We start from the raw sequence: 24,547 nt of genomic DNA, 5'->3' as shown, positions 1-24,547 counted from the left end.
TCCGGTGACGCACAAAACGTGGAAATAGGCGCACAAAACCGCACAAAACGTGGAAATAGGTGCACAAAACCGCACAAAACAGGCACTAGGCGATTTAAAGGGAACGACCTCGAAATTCATTGGTGGCGGAAGAGCATTAACTTGTTCCGAAATATTTGTAGGCCCATTTTGACCCATTTCCGGTGACGCACAAAACGTGGGAATAGGCGCACAAACCGGCAGAAAGCACGCACAAAACGATGCGAAAGAATGCACCTTGAAATTTGTTGGTGGCGGAAGAGTGGGTCATTATTTTTCCACCATGGTGGCCCATTTTGATCCACTTCCGATGACATACAAAACGCGGAAATAGGAGCACAAAACACGCACAAAACAAGTGAAGGAAACGACCTCGAAATTCGTTGGTGGCGGAAAACAGCATTAACTTGTTTCATTACTCATTCCTAGGCCCATTTTGACCCACTTCGGATGACGCACAAAACCTACAAAACGGGCACTAAACGATGCGAAAGAAACGACCTCGAAGTTCGATAATGGCGGAACAGTGAGTCATTTAATTTCCACTTTGAAGGCCCGGTTAACTCACTTTTGGTGACGCACAAGACAAGGAAATAGGCGCAGTAAACTTTTAAAAAATAGGCACTAAACGATGCGAAAGAAACGACCTAGAAATTCGATAGTGGCGGAACAGTGGGTCACTTTCCTCACACTTTGGAGGTCCATTTTGACACACTTACGGTAACGCACAAAACGTCGAAATAGAGGCACGAAACGGCATAAAACAGGCACTATCGATGCGAAAGAAACGATCTCGAAATTCGGTAATGGCGGAGCAGTGGGTCATTTTCGTCCCACCGAGGCTCATTTTGACCCACTTCCAGTGACGCACAAAACATAAGAATACGCGCTCAAAACGGCAAGAAGCTGGAACTAAACGATGTGAAAGAAGCGACCTCAAAATTCGTTGGTGGCGGAACAGTGGGTCATTTTTGTCCTACCGTGGAGACGCATTTTAACTCACTTACTATGACGCACAAAACGTGGAAGTAGGCGAACAAAACGACACAAAACGATGTGAAGGAAACGTCCTTGAAATTCGTTGGTGGCGGAACAGCAATAACTTGTTCCGCCATTTTTGTAAGCCCATTTTACCCACTTCTGGTGACGCACAAAAAGTGAGAATAGGCGTACAAATTAGCACAAAATGATACAAAAGGAACCATCTCGATATTCGTCGGTGGCGGAACAAGTAATGACGCCGGTCCTCACGGCATTTGGCGCTGTCTCGTTATAAAAATCTATAGTCGTTTCGCTATCGAGACGAGACGAGATGCACTAAAAGTACCTCTCGAGATGCACTAAAAGTACGACACAAAATGCAACCCTGTCGTGAGCACCATTAAAAGTATTCCACATTACTGCTTACATTTCTCATGGCTTTCGCTTTCCAGTATAATCAGATCATGATTTCAAAACGAGTTGAACGAGGGAGCTATTTGTCAAACTCGGCTCGACACGAAACTCGACATTAATTTATGGAGGTAAAAATAAACAGAATGTGTCCTTGCATTAAAAAAAAATCTTTTATGGAGGGGGGACTTTCTACGTATGGGAAATTGGTAGTGGGTTGACTTGTAAAAAATAATTGAAAACGATCGATATTAGTTGAGAAACAAACTAAGAAACAAAAAATAGAGTGCTTCGCATTATATATCCACTACTTTATATTATAATAATTGCTGAAGCGTGTGTTTAGCGTTCAGAGCTCAAGAAAATCAAGTTCTGAGAAAAGGAGACATAAAATTTGTACTGTAAGCTTAATTACATGAAAATTTTAAGTTTGTACGGTACTTTTCTACGCTTAATTATATGGAAAATTTTGTACTTTTTTTCCTTTACGTTGGTCTACTTTAACTAGATTTGGGACTTTCAAATTTTATTCTTTTCTCCACTGAAAAGTATCTATAATTCAACAAGGAAATACTTATCAATGATAATTATAATAATTATCTATATAATTGTAATTTGGTCCATGACAAACACTTTACCATTTCGTACTAGCTGTTATGCCCGTTCTTCGCACGGATCAGATAAAATATCAATGTAAACAAACTGACCAACGGGAGAACAATTAAGAAACATTTCTAAAATTGGATATATTTTGTGTGAATATATGTAGCCTACAACAACGTATATGTGTTTTCATTGGGAAGGCCAATGGAGACCGAATTTGAACGTAAACACTATCGGGGATGTCACTATACATCTGAGCAACCCGATAAATATGGATTCGACACAAATATTGGTCATTTTCTACTACTTTTACATCCCGGTAAGACCCCCTTGGTTCGAATTGTAAAAAAAATCTCCTCTGACCCCCAGCCGATACAGCGAAAACTATGAATGTGACACTAACATCTCCCATTTTCTACTACTTTTTTTTACATATCCCGGTAAAAACCCCTATGATCCTCTGGTTCCAATTTAAAAAAAAAAAAACAATAACAACGTCTCTGGCCCGCAGCCGATGGGGGCTGTATTTGGAAGTCAACGCCTGTGGAAGTATCACCATTCATCTCAGCGACAGTGGAAACTATGGTTTTGACACTAATATCGGTCATTTTCCATTATTTTTACATGTCTCGCAATTCTCCACCCCCGCGATGACTACCGGCCCGCATGCAATGGTGGCTAAATTTGAAAATCATCGCTAATGAAAGTATCACCATTGATCTCAGCGACCGCGAAAACTACTGATTTGACACTAATATCTGTCATTGTGGATTATTTGTACTTGTGTCTTGATCCCCTTTATAATGCCCGCATTCCTTAGCTGATGGGAGCTAAATGTGAAAGTAAACGCGGTCTTGAGTTTCACAATTGAGCTCAGCGACCCCAAAAACTATGGATTTGACCCTAATATAGGTGATTACTTTTACGTTTCGGTATCCCCTCCCCGTTGACTCCTGGCCCACAGCCGAATAGGGTGAATTTGGAAGTTAATGCGATCGGAGTTTCACCATTAATCTCAGCGATCGCGAAAACTATGAAATCGACACTAATATCGGTTTTTTTCTACTACTTTAACATGTCCCGGTAAACGTCCCCCTAACACCCCCCCCTAGTTCGAAATTAAAAAAAAACTCTTCGTCTTGATCTGGGGCCTAGATCAAGCTACCCGTGGCCAAATTTTGAAAACTTTCGGTCCACTCGTCTGGTCCACAGGTATAACGACTCACCAAGGGTAGTCGTCAACCTGGTTCGATCGATGATATATGAATCTCGAGTGGTAGTAATCATTTGCATGTAAAAATATCTTTAATAATTATATATACTATTATTCTCACCTTTTCTATAAGAATTATAAAGTCGATGAACGGTACTAAAATGGTTTATTAGTTGATACACTTTATAATATATTTTCATTCAAACTGTCATGCACACAGACATGATGATTAGGTATCCATAAACAATTACATAGCAACTAACTACATAACACTATCTATATCTCTTACAGATATTAAAAACATTCTTCTTTTGTTAATATTAAATTAACATTCTATTAAGTATAGTGCACATGTATGAGCACTTTCTGCCCAAGGTACAGGTAATTATTAAACTATCCAAAGTATTTCGTTATATAAAATGTCGCCCGACAATTGGACTGAATATAAAAGTCATAAGCGAGCTTGGCTTTTATCTTCAAGAACCACTGGTCCGTTTACAATAATGGTCTTACATTGCATATGTCCATCACATTTTGATCGCCCCTCGTATGTATCTTCATTACATATCATAGATATAGATACATTTATAACAAATCTTTCATTTCATTAATACTTATCTTTCATTACATTAATTATATTTATTTTATTATCATTCATTACATTATTATTATATTTTATTATTAAAATGTCGTCGTCCATTTATTTAATCTTTGAAGGGTGCGAAGTCAAAATCGTAAGAAACAAACATGAGTTACCATTATCCAGGGCGCATTATATAATAATTATATTAGGTGATATTTTAAAATAAACATTGGATCAATAAGGCATCAAAATATAGAAGATTCTCATTCAAGATAGTCGTTGAATAATTAACTTAATAGAATGAATCTTACACTTAACATAATCTTTGATAACAAAGCTTCAACACAAGTCAATCTAATATAAATAATCTTTGCTTTTAATCAATTATGAATCGAATTATAATTCCTCATATTGCCTGTATAGCGAAGTTATAAGAATTATGCTGGTAGAGCTGGTAGAGTGTCTCCTAACCCTAGCCATTAGAGGGTTACGCCCTCTCTTTGGCACAGAATTGACGACACTGGTGGGTTTTTAGCATATAAGATGGTCTAAGTGCAGTTTTATAAACGAATAGTGCTGAAAGTAACAATAAACAAAACAATAAGTGAGTGAATAAATTTAAATGTGCAGATAAGTAAACAAAATACATATATAATTATAGAATTGGTGCAGGTAGAAAACAGAATGGAACTTTGGCATGAAAGCAGTGCGTTGAATTGTTATGAAATAAACATGATAGTATAAAATGAAATGCAGTGCGTACACGCCACAATCACATACATAGTGTTAGATACACGAATGCATGTTAGTTCTTCTGTCTCGGGGCGACTCGAGACTGATGGAAACACGGGGAAAGCCCAAAGTTAATAGACATAGTGAATTGAGACATAGTGCTAAAATGGAAACAAATGATGAAGATGATCTGGTATAAGATATATATGAAATATGTCGTGATCTTCAGCTGTAGGATGTATAGATTTTAGGTATAGCGTGAGGAGAACGTTTAACGGTGTATGCAGATATTTATGCGGTGCATCAGTTTCAGCATCAGCTTGTAAAGTATCTAGGAGTAATGGGTGGGAGACCGGTAGGCGAGAGAGTATATGTTTCAAACGGAGGTCTGCAAGATGTTGAACAAAGTGAGGAAAGTTGATGTGTTCGTATGTCATGAAGTTCGGGTATGGTAATTTTATGCGGTACGCAAGTCTAATAGCCTGGCGTTCTAGTATCGATAATCGGTCGTAAAACTTTGTTGGAGCATTGCACCAAGCAATATGACCAAATGTTAAAATGGGCCTGAGGAACATTTTGTATGTGTTGATTAAGAGAGGTGCGTTTAAACCCCAAGAAGTTCCTGTTAGACGCCGTAGGAGATTGAGCCGCAGAGTGGCCTTTTGTGTTATTTTCTCTAAGTGAGCTTTCCAATTTAATTTAGAGTCGAAAACAACCCCGAGATATGTAGCTGTAGGTGTTGGTCGAAGTGGATGGCCTTGTAGAGATATATTAAGGTTGCGAGGGTTTCGTTGAACCTTGGAGCGGCGTTTAGGAGGTAGAAATACCAGTGCTTGTGTTTTGGCGGCATTTAAAGTTAGTCGCCAAGTGGTGCACCATTGCATAAAATTATTTAGAGTTGATTGCAAGGTTATGTTGATCTGTTGCATGGTCTTGCCCAGAGCTAAGAATGCCGTATCATCTGCATATTGAAATAAGTACACATTCTGTGTAGGTGGTGGTATATCGGAGGCGTACAGTATATAGAGAAGTGGGCTGAGTGCAGAACCCTGTGGAACTCCGGAGTATGGAAAAATAGGACGGGAGATGGCAGATCCTATGTAAACATATCCGATTCTATTAGTTAAGAAGGTATATATAAAACGTAAGTAACTGATCGGAAGGTTAAGTTTCTGCAACTTTCGTATGAGCCCATAGTGCCAAACTTTGTCAAATGCTTTTTCCAGATCCATTAAGACGAGACATGATGGGAGACCTTTGTTATATTGATTGGTGATAATTGTTGAAAGACGAAGTAACTGGTCATTAATAGAAAATGACGGTCGAAAGCCTGCTTGATGTGTAGGTAATAAGTTATGTTCTTGGATATATATATGAAGCCTTTGTACCAGGACTTTTTCGAACAGTTTACTAAAGACTGATGTGAGCTGGATAGGGCGATAAGACGTTACATCATGTGCCGGTTTATGAGGTTTGAGAAACATGCAGATTTTGGATACTTTCCAATCGACAGGATAAAAGCCGGTACGGAGAATAAAGTTGAATACTGCAACAAGTAACGTGAGCAAAGAAAGCGGAGCCTCTTTCAGTAGTCGGTAGGAAATATGATCAATGCCTGGTGCAGTATTGCGTTTCTTATGGAGAGCACGTTGAAGTTCGTGAGTAGTGATTGGTGATGTAAGAGGGGCTTCCTCATCGATTGTGTGTAAAAGTGACGGCTGTAGAGCAGGAATAGTAGCCAAGTCTATACGGTTACGTGAATGAGGAGATACTTCAGGTGTAAAAACTGTCTGCAATTGCGTTGCAAAAGCGTTGGCCTTATCTAGGTCAGTAAACAGAGGAGCACTATTGTCCAAAAGTGGATACGAAATTTTAGTATTTCTGCCTGTGAGTCTATGGAAAGATTTCCAATACCGGCTTGGAGATGCTTCATCGTTTAATTTATTACAGGCGCTGATCCAGCTTCGACGTTTATATGCTATGAGATAATTAGTTACTGTGCGATGCCATTGCCGGTGATGGCGAAGACATTCCTCGTTTCCGGTTTGTTTGTATTCTCGGAAATGCTGGCGTGATTTTTGTACTAAAGACAGATATTGAGGAGGCAATTTAGGTTTAGAAGGATAAAATTTCTACTCAGGGATGGTTTGTTGAGCACTGGTATGTAAGATGTTTGTAATTTGGTTGACTGTGCAATACATTTCGTCTTCAGTAGTTGGTGGATGAAGGGTTGAGACCTGGGTATGTATGAACTGTCTAAATTTAGGCCAGTCGGCTTTATCATAACGGGGAATAAAATTAGGTTGTAACTGCTTTACAGAGGAACGACCCTTGTTAATGGACAGTTTAATCGGACAATGATCACTTCCGATCGTATCGAGAATCTGCAATTCACAGTCATTTACAAACGATAAAGAAGTTATTACCACATCTGGAGTTGTTTGACTGGCTGGTCGAGTGGGACCAGGAAGGTTGTGAATATAAAGTTGTAGGGTGGTTGAAATAAATTCCGTAAATCGTTCTCTTTCCCTGGCACTTCTGCTATGAATGTTTACGTCGGCCATGATAATTATGTTTTTAAAATTACGGGCTATATAATCGAAAAAAGAAAATGGTATTGGATGCCCAGGGCGGATATATATAGTGGCTACATTTACTGTGAGAGAAGGATAGTATATAGAGTAGAAGAGATGTTCAGGTAGCTGTGCAAATGCCGGAGGATTATATTGCCGATAAGGAAGTTTTGGAGAAAAGCCAATCAGTACTCCTCCTTGAGCGCGCGCATGTGCATCATGGTAATCGCATCGATGAATTTGATACCCTGAAAGTCGCGCAGTAATGGTTGGTTTTAAAGCTGTTTCATTGAGAGCTACAATATCAACTCTCTCTTCTAGCATTAGAGGCTCTAGAAGTACTTTGTGTTGATGAAAAGATCGAATGTTTACAAAGAGTAAAGTCAAAGCCATTATGTATACTGCCATGTTGGTTTCAGACTGCTGTTTCTAGAGGTGCGATGTGGAAGTGGACAAAATTGCCTGAATATGTAGCTGTAAAGTTTAAGTTGAACAAAGATTTAGCTGTTGAAATGGCAACCCGAAGAATGTGCTCGCGTTGGAATGGAAAAACATTTTGGAGTACTATGGTGATGTAACGAAGGAGATCTTCGACAGTGAGAGGCTGAGCGAGAGACTGAGTAGGTGGTGTGGATTTGTCAAAGCTTTGTACCGGTACTGTGAGTTCTGGACGTTCAGGTTGAGCTTGTGGTTTACCCTTACAACGATAACTGTAAGTTGGATGATTTTCGTTACACGCAGAGCAAGTTGGTGGTTGCTGCTGATTTTTACAAGACTTGGTTTCATGAGGTCCACTACAGTACCCGCATTTAGATGTGTTTGGACATTGGTGTGTAAAGTGAGAATTATAGGTTTGACATTTCTCACACCGGATTGGTAGAGGCCCTGTTGTCTTGGAAGGTTCAACACGATGGAGTTTCTTATAGATAGGAGCTCCATGTGATAATAGATAATCTAACGAAGTTTGATTTTGAGATAGAACGCGCACCATGTATGTGGGGCCATTGTTATTTTTAATGCGAATGCACTTGTTAACGTCGATTCCCTCTTGTTTGAGTTCCTCAAGAACCTCGTCATCGCTTATTTCGGGTATCACTCCTCTGATAACGACAGAAAACATGGGTGGTTTTCGAGGAGGTGGTGGTTGTTTGATTTTCCTATCAGTTTGTTTTGTTAATTTCGCAGTTTTGCCAAAGATCTCATAAGATGCCTTATTTCGGAGTGTTGTACCGAAATTCGGGTCCTTAGAACGAATGATAAATCCATTCCGAGTTTTAACAATAGTTTCCATGCTGGCTCGGGGTAAGTACTTGATGATTTGTAGAAACACCATCTTAGGATGGGTGTATTTTGTGTCGAAATCAGTAAGTAGAAATGAAAAGATTGGTTCTTTGGTGTTGTACAAATTAGAAGAAGAAGCGGTAGCAGTGTCCATTGCAGAGTCCAAGTTGGTAGTCAGAACAGGAGACCGAGATCTATCGCGAGGCCGTTTACTGGAGTGTGCCGAGTCACCAGAATCAGTACGATCTCTGGGTCTAGTTATTCGTAAACTGGTTTGACTACCCCATGAGAGGTGCCTGGTACGACCGGAGCGAGACACATTGTCACGGTCTACTGTAGCAGAGCCAGGAGCCGGTGACCCCACATACGGGGGTAGGTTCTTGTGCATTGGTCCAAGGACCAGCACTATCTGTCCGTGTGATTTAACTACAGTGAGAAGTGAAGTGAAGTGAAGTGAAAAGAAGAACGACGAATGATAATGATGAAATCCCAAAAATACAAGCGACCCTCCGAAAGTGTCAACTTTCGTCAATCCCCTAAATAGCGTACGTCTGTGGTGCTCACAAGTGCGTATGCTACACCTGATCCTCGCTAACAGATTAACAGCTATAAGAGAGGCTAGGTTCTGCTCAAAGGTAAAGATGATAAGAATTATTTTCATTATTGATATTAACACACAAACTTAAAAATAAAAGTTTACAAGAATCTATAACTGATATGAGTTTAACCTAATTTCATTAACGGTAATCAGCTTACATTCATACTTGCATATGATTCTAATAAAGTACATTGTACTGCACAATCATGATTAGGTTCCACAATATGTTGTACATGTATTTCATCGTGATTCTGATTTTGATACGAAGTGCCATCTCTTGACCTCCAATTACGTCTATCCATGTAGCTTGTTGTATTTCTGTAATTTCGCCCTATATTCCGATTGTTTTTATATCTACTTCTGTTGGGTGATCTGACATCATGATTACCACGATTAATTAGGTTAGGCTGATTCCCTACATAACTTTGCCTATTTTGCTCGTTTTGATTGCTAGAATTTACTCGGCTTAGGTTGTGTTCCGTATCGTTCACACTTCTGATATTTAGATTCCGAACAGGTACAAAATGATCTGAATTATTCTTATTTTTACCCCCTCCTGCTTGTTGATTCATAGCATGGTATTGAGTTTCATAGCATTGGACAAGCATTAATAAATGGTTGAAACTCATACACTGTGTAGAGAACAAGATCTGTTGTAACTTAAATGGGAGCAAATTTCGAATCGATGCTATTATTCTAGATTCCGATTGCAAGGGATTAACGACTTTTAATTCGTTGTATGTATTTACAACAAACTCTACAATAGATTTGTGCAAACGAGGATTGAAATGTTGATTTCTAATGGTGGCATCTCGATTTGCAAGCAAAAAGTCATTTTCATAATTCGCGATCAATGCCGCTTTGAATTCCTCATATGTATTGATGTGATCACGTACTGCTTTAAACCATAAAGAACATGGTGGGAGTAATACATGAGGGATTAATTTCATATATTGTGATCTATCTATACACATTATATTGCATTCGTCCTGAAATTTTTCCAGGAAAGAAGTAGCGTTTTCATTACATTTACCACTGAATTTACTCATAGCCCGTATTTCACTCATCTTAACACTTAACTTTACCTTTCTTTTATCATTCCGTGTACTTATTGGGTGACAATTCCTATCCATGACGTGATGTGTCGTTGCACCATCCATTTTTCGCCCATCTGTACTCTTCGGATGAATTTCTTCCAAGATAATATCCTCATCAGACACAGGTGAAGGCGAAGTCATCTCTGGTGAATGGGGAAACTCCAAGCGATCACTACCCATATTATTGTGGTATGTGTGGTCCTTAACCTGTAGCGTCCTAATTTCTTCCTGTAGAGTAGCTATCAATTGCGTATTTGCACGTATGTTGTTAGAATTATTGACAACCTGAATCTTTTGCTGTTGAACAGAAGATTCTATTACTTCTAAATCCTTTTTTACATCACTGAATTCTTGGATTTGGTGGTTGTGCTTATCTTGACAATCCTCAGATATTCTTTTTAACTTTTCCTCGAACTGCGAGGAGATGTGATTCATCGCCTGGACAATTGACTGTTTCGTTTCATCTGACTTCTGTTCCATTCGTCTACTTAATTCCTCGTATTGCTTGTTGGATTCTTCAGACTTCTGTTCTATCTTCTGTTCTATCGTCTGCTTCAATTCCTCGTATTGCTTATTGGATTCTTCAGACTTCTGTTCTATCTTCTGTTCTATCGTCTGCTTCAATTCGACCAAATTTTGTTTCATGGCTTCAAAATCGTCCTTACGACATTGTTCTTGCCGCTGTAAGGTTAGCAAGATTCGTTCTTCGAATGTCATTCCTGGTGCTACACTATGTTCACCGTTATCACTATTATTGGATTCATTCTCCATTGCTTCACCGTTCATTGTTCTTATAATTATTCTACCACTTCTCAGTCTTGTGAAATTTGTATTCATTAACTTTATTACAAAAGTAAATTCACTCTTACTTTGCTTCGGGATATGAATTTACAGCAAGGTCCCGGGTGAGGTAAACCAAAATTTTTATAACGACTCACCAAGGGTAGTCGTCAACCTGGTTCGATCGATGATATATGAATCTCGAGTGGTAGTAATCATTTGCATGTAAAAATATCTTTAATAATTATATATACTATTATTCTCACCTTTTCTATAAGAATTATAAAGTCGATGAACGGTACTAAAATGGTTTATTAGTTGATACACTTTATAATATATTTTCATTCAAACTGTCATGCACACAGACATGATGATTAGGTATCCATAAACAATTACATAGCAACTAACTACATAACACTATCTATATCTCTTACAGATATTAAAAACATTCTTCTTTTGTTAATATTAAATTAACATTCTATTAAGTATAGTGCACATGTATGAGCACTTTCTGCCCAAGGTACAGGTAATTATTAAACTATCCAAAGTATTTCGTTATACAGGCTACACAAAGATAGACAGACACAAACAATTTCATTTATATTAGAAAGGTCAGATCCACCGTTATTGTAATAGACCGGTGCTTAAGCGATTGATCGTAGAAATTCGAACTCCGATGAGTGATAATGTCATAGGCTTGTTTTATTACAAGTTTAAACTCTTTAGTCAGTAGAGAAGAGGGCGTGAATCATGGGTCAGAGTTGATGACAATGGATTTTGGTGGGTCTATGGGTCACGGTGGGTCGTGGGTCACGATGGGTGGTGAGTCAATTGGTCGTGGCTAAAGTTTTCATTGCCCCACGGCCTCTCTGAACTACAGTGTTGAAAATTAATCAGTGAAAATCAATTGCAATTGATCAATCAATTAAAAGTAATTGCTGTGAAAATCAATTGCAATTGAATTAATTGCCAATTAATTTCAATTGCAATTGAATGACTGAATTCAGTTGCAATTACTTTCCATTGTAATTACTTTCAATCGATTGACTAATTGCAATTGATTCTCCATTATTAATAGCCAACTGCAATTAAATTTACAGATTAATTGTTAATTGTAAATTCAATTGAAATTTGCCCAACACTAGAACCAGTGAACCATCTTCCGTGCATCATTCACTGGAGTGTGTCAGAATGTTTGAGAAATATAAAGACTTGATTTATTTTTCGAATTTAATACAATGACTTTAAAACCATAATTTCGCCGTGTGGGTTTGCTTCGAAATGATCATTAGACACAAACTAATTCCATTTTTCTTTACCACCTTAATGTCATTTTAATTTTCACAGGAAGGACAATTAAGCATGAAAGAGGCGAAAGAACAATTTTCTTGGAAGTGTCATTAGCCCGTTAATTTATCGTTTCGCGCTTAAACTTTTTTTTCTTTTAAAATAATATTGTTTCAAAATGAAATGTAGTTTCTCGTATTCGTAATTTTCTCAATAGGTACCTCTTTAATACAAGAGTGCGTCTCAAGGAAATTGCTCTTTCAGTCAATTTTTATTTTATTTTTATTTATTTTGATTGTAAAACGATGCATTTATTGTTTGTGATTCTCCTGTTGGTCAAGGATACGCCGCTATTATTTACAATCAGAAATTCCACTTTCTCGCATACCGTACAACCACAGTAAAAGCAACAATGATAGAATCAATATTGGGAAGAAAAGAAAACGATGTACCAACTCAAGTGATTAGTATTCAGCAATTGTAATTTTTAATTGAGCTTGATGTGTGTACACGGTTTGTATAACAAAACTAAGTTGGTAAGATGATACACTCAACCGGATTGCACGTGCTGCTCTCTATAGAGTTGATTAGAGAGCTCGAAGGCTAACTGACGGAACTTTTGTTGTGCTTAGCGCGAAAGCACCTTGTCAAAAAAAGATGATACCCTTACCTAGCATTTTGTTTTCTTTTGTAGATTGCCCGAAGGGTAAAGAGGCAATGTTGTCTATTGTTAAAATAATAATGCTATGGCCTTATTTACCTGGCAACATTGAATGACGATAATTTTGCTTTTGAAGTTGAAAAGAAGAGGGAAAAAATAATACTGTCTGCTGATCGACTTGACAACATGGATGCTTCTTACCTTGTCTTCTCCAAGTCTCACTGAGTCATCCGAATCCCGACACAGAGGCGCCAACTGCTCAGCGGATTTCTTTTACTTCTGCTTTTTTCTTATTTCTTTCTTTTGGTTTTGTTTCGTTAACACAATCGTTTTGTGGTTTGTAGTTTGGTAGTATAAATAGCTTCCGGTCACCAAAATTGTTAAGAAGTTGGAAAAACAGCAACCACAACTAAAAATATTAAAAAAAAAAGGTAAGAAATCTTGAGTCTACGGAAAATACAGCATCACCAATGAAGCCTTTTTAGCCAAGACAGGTCTATTATCAAGTGGACGAATGGACCTGCTTGTAAGATAGGTAGTTTAGTACAAACATTTCTATTAGAGAAAAGTAGTGGGTCACGTCACTAAACTTTATTGTTTTCATTTCCTGCGTTAGATCAGTGGTTCCCAACCTTTTTTTTTGACTGGTGACACTCTTTACCGAACGTCCAAGACATTGCAATATACTTATAGGGTGGTCAGAAAGTCCCGTTGCCCCTGAAAATAAGTAATTAGACCATTAAAAGTACTTAAATAACTACACGGAAAAAACTGAATGATATGAATAACAATCCCTAACAGCACTATTACATAGCAGCACATTAATAGCACTATTACATAGCACTATTACATAACAGCACTATTACATACCTATCATATTCCCTCAGGTACATGGGAGTGTGCCCAGTATGTGCATTATGTACCTCTGAGAGTGAAATCACATGGATGGCAAGTGATAGTCACAATCTATGTCCGCCCCTAGGCACATGTCTGACATGTACCTGGGAACGTGCCTAGTATGTTCTAGGTATGTTCCCCATGTCGTAAACGTCAATGAACCACAAAATTAGTCCCCCACTATGTTAAATCGCCTACATACGTAATGTGTTTACATTAAGGTGAGTCAAAAAGCACTTTAAACAAGTAAAAGAAAATACGAAACAATTCCATATGTGTGCAAGAAAGATCCCAGTATCATAATAGTGGACTTATGGTATGGGCAGGAATCTGCATTGGTGGGCATACTGAGCTCTATATCATCCGAAATGGCTCTTTAGCAGCTCGCAGGTATAAGAATGAGATCCTGCAACCTTTTGTTCTGCCGTATGCTGGTTTCATTGGTGATTTATTCGTTTTTATGGATGACAATGCTCGTCCTCATAGAACTCGGTTAGTGGATGAGATGCTTGAAGCTGAGGGTATAGCTCAGATGGTGTGGTCAGCATGCTCGCCAGATCTCAATCTCATTGAGAATATCTGGAATATGCTTAGCAGGCTGATTGCGGCTCGGCCAATACCTCCAACAACCATTCCACAGTTGGAGGTCACTTGTCTGGATGAGTGGCACAATATCCTCCAAGAACTAATCGAATCCATGCTATACATATGTGGAGCAGTTATCTGTTCGAGGTGACTATACACCATACAAGGGAACAATTACTCTTGTTACCCTTCCTGTTTGTGACTAGTTCGAGAGGTACACACATAGCCCTCTTGTTTCTTGAGTTATGTGAACAATGGTTTTCGAGCTCCAACAGCAGTGTGTGCCCAATTTTTCTACTGTACCTTACACTTCCACCTGTATGTTATATCTGACTGAAATACAAACTTATACAAACGCTATCCAAACGTCTTGTCTGACATTTTTTTTTTTTTTTTAAGAAATGTATTTAGCAAAGAACCTTTAACGTATTGAGAATTTCACAAAACGCGTGGTCGTTATCTTCCACTTGCACCTGCACAAGCACGATTATTTAAACTATTACTATTGACGTGATATTTGAAAGCTATCACTGTTATTATTTTGACATAACTCATGCTCCAGTTTTCATTAATATCCTATTCATTGTTGATAATGATGGAGAGGTGACCAGAACTAGAAGGCTTATTTAATTAGTTTCAATAATTGTTTCAAGAGCGAAGAAATGAAATATTTCTAGTTTGCCCCACGTCACTGAAGTTAGTCCTTGTAGTTATGACAAGCTGAATGAAATTTTCTTTTTATATGCACTTTAAATAAAATCGCAAAATGTTCCACATGTTACATTGAAATCAATGAACAAATGGCAAAACAGTTTGCTATTAATTTTACTCTTCATTACTTTTGGCCCTTGGTTTGCCAATGTTTACGTGAAGTAAGTAAACAATACATTAAAATCAATAAATGAAAAGACCTGAAGTCCCACCTACATTTTTGACAAAGCGTTGACCACCATATTTTTTTTTTACCTCTTAGCTTGTGAAAGCTGAAATTTGGTGTGCAGATTAATTATGACATATAAAATCGAAAATCGAAACTAACTCAAGAAATTAAAAGGCTTAAAAGTCGTTACCGACCCGATATCGATTATTAATATTGGAAATTATTGATTTTCAAACGTTATTGATATTTGGTGAAAACTCTTCTTGGGAATAAAAACGCGATTTAGCTGGTTCTTTAGGGAAAACAGTTGGTATGTCTGTCTGTCAGGTAAGTTCATTTTGGAGAGGGGGGGCTAATACTTTTTATGAAATGGATTAAATTTACCTATTTGTAATAATTTTCATAAAATGGGACCAATCTACCGTGTTCAAACGCAATAAAGCGATTTAGTTGTGTCTCCATTCTACTTGATGACAGGAGGAACAATTGCCATCCTTAAATTTAAGAAACACATGCTTTCTATAAATTGCATACCAATATACTAATAGAAAACGTAAAAATCCTACGTCGGTGGACAATATTCCTTTCTTACCCTGGCAAAACTTGAAATGACGCTACGGAGTAGGAGAAAGCGATATTCTTAAGTGTCGATTTTGGGATCATTAAGTAAGGAGCGTCTTCGGTAAAATGAGACACATAGTGCTAATGATATTCACTAATAACATGGCAAATTAGATAAATTCTTAGTGTGATCGTGAAAAGCCTGGTTGTCCAGAGGTTCAAAGAGAATATTAGAACATATAGTAAAAAATCACTTGTAGATAATACTGGTGCTGTTACTGTCTTGTTCAGTTGTATTGAAAAATGATTGATTTTTATTAGCTCTACGCTAACACAATGAGCACAGTTATATATTGTGATAGAAATTACTCGATACTCGTTCTGCGAAAGATCTTTTTTTTTTTTTTTAATTTTAAAACGGTTTAATGAGCTTTCCGAACAAAGAAGGATGAAATATTAATGAAAGTACAGTCTACATCAGGGACGTCATTTGGGAAGGGCATTTACTATTGTTTTTGTTTGTTGAAGTTGGACATCCCTTTTCAGCACAGAGGCTATAATAGACATGGACTTAGAGTGGAATTTGAAGTATCGTAATGCGTTCCGTACAAATTTCAATGCTCTCCCACCAAAAATCGAACCCAAAACCTCGTACGCAAGGCGTGTGAGCTACCTATTTGACCAGCAAAGAGAGCAGTGTCATTTCGAATTTTGCTTTGTGGTAAGACCACACCATGCAAGTAATTTTCACGTTTTTCATTGGTATATGATCCTATTTATTAAAATGTACACCTGTCTTAGTCAGGGGGCAATTGCCCCCAGGAGCCCCGAAAGCTCCTGAGCCGGGCTAGAGGATCAATTTTTCCATCTTGAGTTTGACTATATACAATTTAACATCAGTATAGTAATATAAAAATGAAAAATGTGAAACTATTTACATCGGTGGAGAATCCCCTTTTCCCAAGCAGAATCTGAAATGACGCTGGTAGTCTATATATAAAAACGATGGAAGGAAAAATCTCCTTTTCCAAAACTCAGTGGCTGCCAATATTTTCGGTACTACTTTTACTTACTGACTCATAGTCTATTACAAGTAGACCATAATTACCTTTTGTTTTGTGCCTATTTAACTGGATAGAAACCCAATTGATGACAACGCTGACAAATATCCAACATCAGAAGCAGGAGCAAAAGATATTTTTCTGCTACACTCTACAGAATATTATCGTATTTCAGTTTTAAATCAAAGTTTGATTCTTTCCAGAATGAGCGAAGAATTCCAAAAACATCAAAATAATAAACTATTGTTTTTGCTGAATTGAAGATCGTTATTGGACATTATCTCCCAACAATAAGCGTCGTTTCTCTTATTTCCTGCTCCGGTCGTCAGTTTATCACTCTATGCGGAATGTAGTACAGACTGAAGCGCAATATACAGTCAATTTCGTAGTTAATTACCCGAAATTCAGATAGCTTATCATGGCCATCATATACAAGCAATAACAGTAGCAACATAACAGACAAATGATAGATAAACATCATCAACATAGCGATCTCTTTGTACTACTTCTCTTTTTTTAGTGTTTAGGACAAAAAAAAAAAAAAAACATCAAACAAATCCGTTCTCAAACAATTTATTGGAAACTGAAAGTTGACAAACTGGGTTCGCTACTAGCATTTCCATTGATATTGTTTTACTTACTTTCCGTAGAGAAATTTGTTCGGGACCATCAAATGTTTCACTGTGGGTAATGGTATTTTCGGTTACAATAATTCTATTTCTTGCTTCAAGGCATAGGAATATTATATAGTCTTGTAGAAAAGCATTAGGCACATCTTGCACTCTAGGATGTAGGTTTTGAATCATGTTTGACAGAAAACCTCCAAAGATGCAGAGAATACGTGTGTGTGTACTGTTGCAATATCACAAGAACATAAAACTATCCAAAGGGAAGTGAATGCTCAATTTTTCTTTCAGGAGTATGATTTAAATAGGTCGCTTCTCAGTTAAGACATATTTGCACGCGCGTTGTGGCCAATAACACAGTGTAAAATATAATAATAATAATAATAATAATAATAATAATAATAATAATAATAATAATAATAATAATAATAATAATAATAATAATAAACACCACAATAATAATAACAGTAATAACAGAAACCATGAAATGTAATAAATTCGAAATTTGCCGGTCGGAATTTGTATTTGATCTCACTTCTTTTCTGTCGCCAGAATGTGAAGTATAGACTATTGTTTAAAATTTGAAAATCGCGTCAGTAGAAAAGGTGGTAATCAGTGACAGAGATCGCAGGAGGTGAAGAAAGGTTTTGATGTTGCAGATCATGGATGGTCCAGACCGTCCTTTTATACCGGGCATTTAAGTGCCTACATGCGCGTGCACCAAAGAAAACAACACCATGTGTTTTGAGCATCATTTCTGAATGCTTACAAACAGATTTGCAATGCACATGATGAATTAAACATTGCAACGGTCCACAAAGATGGTTTCACATCGACGAAGAAAGATTAACGCTACCATAGATCAAGACAACTTTCTTCGGATGGAGGAGTGGTTTCCGAAACCATTTTGGATGATAATCAGGAGCGTAAATAAGGGCTTCGCAGACCCCGCATTGCAGGGGGGAAGCCATCAAAGGTTCCCCAAATCGTGAAGTGGGACGTAGAGAAGAGGCTCCACTCCACGGTGTCTGCGGGAGGCTCCCAAGCCTTTAGTTACACCACTGGTGATAATCACGATCCAAAATCTATTTATGATTGTCATAGCATATTCACTTTTTGCCAGAAGTGAGAATGCGATATAGGAAACCTTCCCGGTTAGTCCACAGTCTGATAGACAATGGTGGTACTCGAGTAGGTCGATGTCAACACATGAGTCCAAATTTTCATATTGTCGGTTATACAGATGAGCTGAACGACAGTCATTAGTGTATTCATAATTCTTCTGTAATGATATGAAATATTTCGAAAGGTCCGCTCCAAGAGTCTTCTTGAGGAGGTAATTAAAACATACTGTTTGCTTTTCGGTCGTCAATGTCGCATTACTTGTCAATGTCGTCTCACCGGCACGAAATTTTATAAATCAACGGAGCATAGTGCATTCATTCATTACTCCTGGTCCAAATCCACTCTTGAGTTTTCTCGCAGCTAGATGTTCAGAATAATCCTATTTGAACTTCTGAAGGGAAATCACTAGCAATTGTGTATTCTACATTGTGAACTTTTACGTGACCCTTACCAACAAACAGTGCCTCCGCCTGACTTGTCATCCCAGGCTATTTTCTGAACATGTACAGAGGTTGTGACATAGTATGTGTTACCTCAGTTCATTGATTGGTTATATTACAGAGGATATTTTACCATCAGATGTACACTGTCAGACTATTATTTGTTTCGGTCTCTGTAGAACTCCATGAATGGTGGTAAGTTAGATAGATTCAAAAGAGGCATGTGAAGACCAAGTATCATATTTTTTGATCAGGAATCACAGAAGTTCTACAGCAATGGGATTATGGTATTGCCGAGTAAATGGTAGGTCTTCGAACAAAATGGTGCATATTGAAAAGTTTCATAGTATTGTTTCCGAACCAAAATGAATGTTCTCAATTCTGACCTCTAAAGCCTCAATACATTTTTAGATAACCTGATACTTGCACATTTTGTTTTCAACGCTTTTGCTGTTTCTTCAGTAGGGATTCAGCACAATTGGAAGTTTTATTGAATAACTTGATAAGATTAGTGTTGTTCGAGTAAACGTTCTCTGCCTATTTCTACCTCTTTGCCAAATTTTGTTTTATTTCCTCTCGTTCTTTTTCAAAAGCAATTTCATTCCCTCCTCTCCCAAAAAAACAATGGGCCAACTTGAAAAGGTTATGTGCGCCTTCTTGAGTTATGTTTAGATATCAAGAGATTTTATGAGAATCGTTGAATGGACATATCTTGAATGTATACTTATTTATTTATTATTTCCATCGTATACACTCGTATAAAATATTAAACCGTAATGGAAGCTGAAGTAAGGTTCTTCGCTAAGATCTAAATCACCCCAAAAGTATTATGTTAGAAACAAGCTTCTCTTAATCACACATTCACCAGTGGTGCCCCCCCTCATGTCCATGGTGTCTTCCCGTTGTGCCTACTTCCCGTTATGCCTACAGGCCCTCCAGCACTTTGTAGAAAATATTTTTAATGATCTTATCTGTAGGCAGAACGGTAATTCCCGTTGTGCCTACTTCCCGTTCTGCCTACTCTTTCGAGACGGGGAATTCTGTGCAGGGAGGGATCTTTTCTAGGGATTTTTTCTTTAGTAATTCTAATAGATTCTGTAAGAAGAATAACTATTCCTTTAAATTTCATCATATATTTTAAATGTTATCTTACTTGCTCTTCTCAGAAAAAATGACTAGGTACAGTTTTGTTATTAGCAGCGTTATTCACGTCTACTTTAGTAGAGATGTGTTTTTTTAATACTTACAGAGAAATGGAAAATTAATTGATTCAGTTACAAGAAAATAAACTTATTTCGGTCTAATATCAAGTCATTTCACAACAAAATTTTATTCAGTTTTCCAGTAGTTCATCTCCAACATTCTAAGGCTCGCAGTACGTAATAGGTGCTACAGTTCACATCCTCAAGATATATTTGGCCATATATTAAACAAACAATGCAAGAAGATGCATAATTCGGTCTCTTTTCTTTTTCTAAAAAAAGCCTTTGTCTTCTACATTACAGATCTTTTTCCGGCATCACCTCTATATATGATCAGGTGCTTTGTCCTCTATACATGATTCTGTATTACACGCAATATGTCGTACTTATATTGTAAAAAAAGAAAAAAATGGGACCGCAATGGCTCAGGGGTAGAGCGTTAAAGCAGCTCCCCGTATATATCAGCAGCTGTACACCATACATGGGACATATTTGGGGCAGACTTTTCCGTTTCTATTTTGTTTATTGCCTTCTAAGAAAGAGGAAGACTATCGTAGGATGCTGCTTCTCATTAAAGATGCGGCTTCTGCAAATGGTCTTTCCTTTAATCCTACTACAGTGATTATAGACTTTGAAAGAGCGGTAATCAATGCCGTTACTGGTGTTTTTCCGGATGCAGCCATTCGTGGGTGTTTCTTCCATTACACCCAATGTTTATGGAGGAAAGTTCCGTCATTGGGGTTGTCCACTTTTTATGAAGAAGACAAAGAGGTCAGGAAGTGGATAAGACGTGCTGCTGCACTACCACTTGTGCCAGTGGAGCAAGTGGGTGACATGTTCCTGCATCTCCAGGAAAATGCCCCGGAAGTACAAAACGCAGAGAAGTTTCATGACTATTTAGTCGAAACATGGCTGGACGATGCAGACGCCATTTTCACAAAGTAAGTACGATATAGTAGTTACCTTATTTTCTACGCTATTTCACTATCTGTTTTTCGTTTGATTTTTTTTTTTTCAAATATATGTGGTTTTCGTTTGGGAAACGAAATCTACGTTAGCAGTGATTAGTATTTCATATATAGGCCTACTCATTCGGTCATTTTAGTCCTTTATGTTTTTCCATTAGTTTCGTTTGTCATTGTTGTATTGCCTATGTGTTCTACAATTGTGAGCTCAGAAGTGTCTGGATATGAAATGGTGCATAGTGTCTTTAATGGAGTGTGGTAAGCGTAATTATTATTCTCATTCCATAAAAAATCATTTCTGAGATCTGCATGCCAATACGAAATTTTAATCTGCTCATACCAGAGATCTGAAATTAACTCTATACTAGTGTAATGATTACAAAACTGAATACTTATAAATTTACCGTGTTACTAACAACAAACAACAGACGTTATCCTTAACGTTATCTACGACAGACGTTAACATGCAACTTCCAATCGTTGTTGAATGTCTATTGTCAAGCTTTGATTTGTTTTATGTAATTAATGTTTCTCTCTTTTCCAGAGATATATGGAACCAATATGATAATGTTGAGGGAAGAACAAATAATGTTGTAGAGGGCTGGCACTCTAAATTAAACAGAAAACTGACAAGAGAACATCCAAATATTTTTACATTTGTACAGCTGTTGCAACAAGAACAGAGTGAGAATGAAGCTTGTATGCTGATGTTGGAGGTAGGAAAAAAGCCGAAGGAACCAAAGCTGAAATATAAGCGAATTGAACAAAAAATAAAATCATTGAAGGCACGTCTGGAATCACATGTAATAGACTTGGTGGCTTACACAGATGCAGTTGCATACTGTTTGCATTTAGAACAGTATTGGTGAGATGTTTTAAATATATTGGCTATATTAACGATATATGGTATTAACATTGACGATATGTAGTATTTACATTGACAATATAAGTATATGTAACATTGCATGTAGTATAGAATCGTGTTAGAAGACAAATTACCTGTTAAGGTAATGCCAAAGAAGGAGCAGTGATGTAAAAGACAAAGGCTCTTTTTTTTCAAAAGGGCCGCCTTATGCATCCTCTTGCATTGTTTGTTTAATGTATGGCCGAACATGTCTTGAGGATGTGAATTGTGGCACTTTTTAGTACTGCAAGCCTTAGTATGCTGGAGATAAACTACTGGAAAACCGATTAAAATTCGGTTGTGAAATGAATTGATATTAGCCCGAAGTAAGTCTGTTTCGTGTTCGTTTCAGATACAATGTCAAACGGGTTACTGGCAACTGAATCAATCAATTCGAGGAAAGAGATATGATGGAGACAAACACTCTTTTTAAAGGCCGCCTTATGCATCCTCTTGCGTTGTTTGTTTAATAGTTGGCCAGACATGTCTTGGGGATGTGAACTGTGGCATTTTTTAGTACTGCAAGTCTTAGCATGCTGGAGGTAAACTACTGGAAACCCAAATAAAATTTTGTTCTGAAATTGCTTGATATTAGATCTTTTTTTTTTTTTAATGTTTGTTTCACATACAATGTCTAACATTCTTGCAACTGAGTCAACCAATTTTCCATGTATGATGAAACTTGTAGAGGTGGTGGTTGTTTTTACAGAAGCTTTTAGAAATACTAAAGAAATATTCCCTACAAAAATTCCTCCCTGCACATAATTCCCCGTCTCGAAAGAGTAGGCACAACGGGAAGTAGGCACAACGGGAATTACCGTTCTGCCTAGAGATAAGATAATTAAAAATATTTTCTTTAAAGTGCTGGAGGGTCTGTAGGCAGAACGGGAAGTAGGCATAACGGGAATGAACCATGTCCATGACGCACCCCCCTCAATTGTCTATCCGTATGTGTTCTTCCATGAAAAAGAAATTTTCGATTAATTTTTACACCTCCTCGAACATATTTATATAGATTTTTAACCCCCCAAATATTTCAATGACGCAGTTTGCATCATAGCCCCCCTTGTGGGCACCCCTGCATTCACAGTTGTTTTGTATTTAATGAGATTTAGTTAATGATAAAACACGGATTCTGATTAAGTTATGAAACCTAGAAAATTCCCCCTATTAACATTCCAGAAACAAAATTTATAGCGTTTTGCTCTTTATAAGCTGAAATAATTTTTTGAAAAGTTGGACTAAATGTGGGTTAGGCGGCTTAATTTTTAAATGTATTTAATGTATTAAATGTATTGAAGATGTATTTCAAAACGTATCGGTTTAAGACGGTTGTTTGAAATTTGGATGCTACCCTACGGTAATTTCTCTCAAGTCTTAGCTGATCTAAACTACTTCGCCATTATTAATTGTAAGCCGTATTTGGTGCTCTCTCTGTCACCAGACTTAACTGGCATCTTCTCGTGAAAGCAGCAATGAAAAGTATTTTGACTTGAGGTTGTACTTTTTATTACTAACAGTTGGTAAGGGTTTTATTATTATTATTATTATTATTATTATTATTATTATTATTATTATTATTATTATTATTATTATTATTATTTGCGTGAAGTGAAAGATTTATCTGACTACAATTTTTTATAAAACGTTCAATCGAAAAGAATGATAGGCTATAAGTAAGATAGTCAAATCTTTTCGGGCCTTTGGTCATAAAAAATATGATTAAACAACAAAGGGCGAAACAGCACAAGCAATCCCTATGGAGAAGTTTTCTTTGTGAAGTTTTTAATGCCGAAAAATTTTACTTATTTATATCAACAGAAATAAATTTGTAAAAAGTCAATGCTTATCGAAAGGAAGTTTATTAAGGTTAAGCCGGTCAAAGGGTTACGGCCTTTCTTCGGGACGAGGATTATAGGTATGGGGAATTTTCTATATTTATAGGGGGCATTGAGGGTTTGAAGCATTATTTTATTTTATTTCATTCTTATTTGTGGGCATTTTTTTATTTTTATTTTTTATTTTTTTTAATATTTATTTATTTTTATTTTTTTAAATGAGAGATGAGGTGAAGTGCAGGTGGACGTCACAAACACGAGGGTATATGTTAGCATGGACGAGTGAATGGTTATCTTCTGCCCTGGGGCGTCACAGGGTTGATGTAGACAGATGAAGCCCGCTGCTAGCAACATTGATGGAACACTAGTGCATTGATGGAACACTAGTGTTTCTAAGTGTCGAAATATTGTTGGAAAGTTGATTCGGCGATAGAGGTCGGCAGTCGGTGCTGGTAGTTTGATACGATAAGCAAGTCGGAGAGCATGTCTTTCGGAGATGGCGAGTCTATTATATAGTTCATCAGGGGCAGAGATCCAGCAGATATGGCCATGTGTGAGAGCAGGTCGGAGGAATACTTTCAGTGTCGGTATGTAAGCCCCAGGTTGTGCCCACTAGCCGTCGGAGGAGGTTTAAGCGGTTCGTTG

The 24,547-nt window shown here is 37.4% G+C and overlaps 1 protein-coding gene across 1 annotated transcript; it reads left to right on the top strand.

The window, feature by feature from the left end:
• Nucleotides 1–20,753: 20,753 nt before the first annotated feature.
• Nucleotides 20,754–21,140, top strand: LOC145661569 (uncharacterized). The gene has a single exon (XM_081726887.1). It carries the CDS (start codon nt 20,754–20,756, stop codon nt 21,138–21,140), a length of 387 nt encoding a protein of 128 aa, XP_081583013.1.
• Nucleotides 21,141–24,547: the final 3,407 nt, after the last annotated feature.

The sequence above is a fragment of the Thermobia domestica genome, chromosome 10, assembly GCF_964235325.1.
Source record: "Thermobia domestica chromosome 10, izTheDome1.hap1.1, whole genome shotgun sequence".
Lineage (NCBI taxonomy): Eukaryota > Metazoa > Arthropoda > Insecta > Zygentoma > Lepismatidae > Thermobia > Thermobia domestica.
This window is presented reverse-complemented; position numbering and strand designations above follow the sequence as displayed.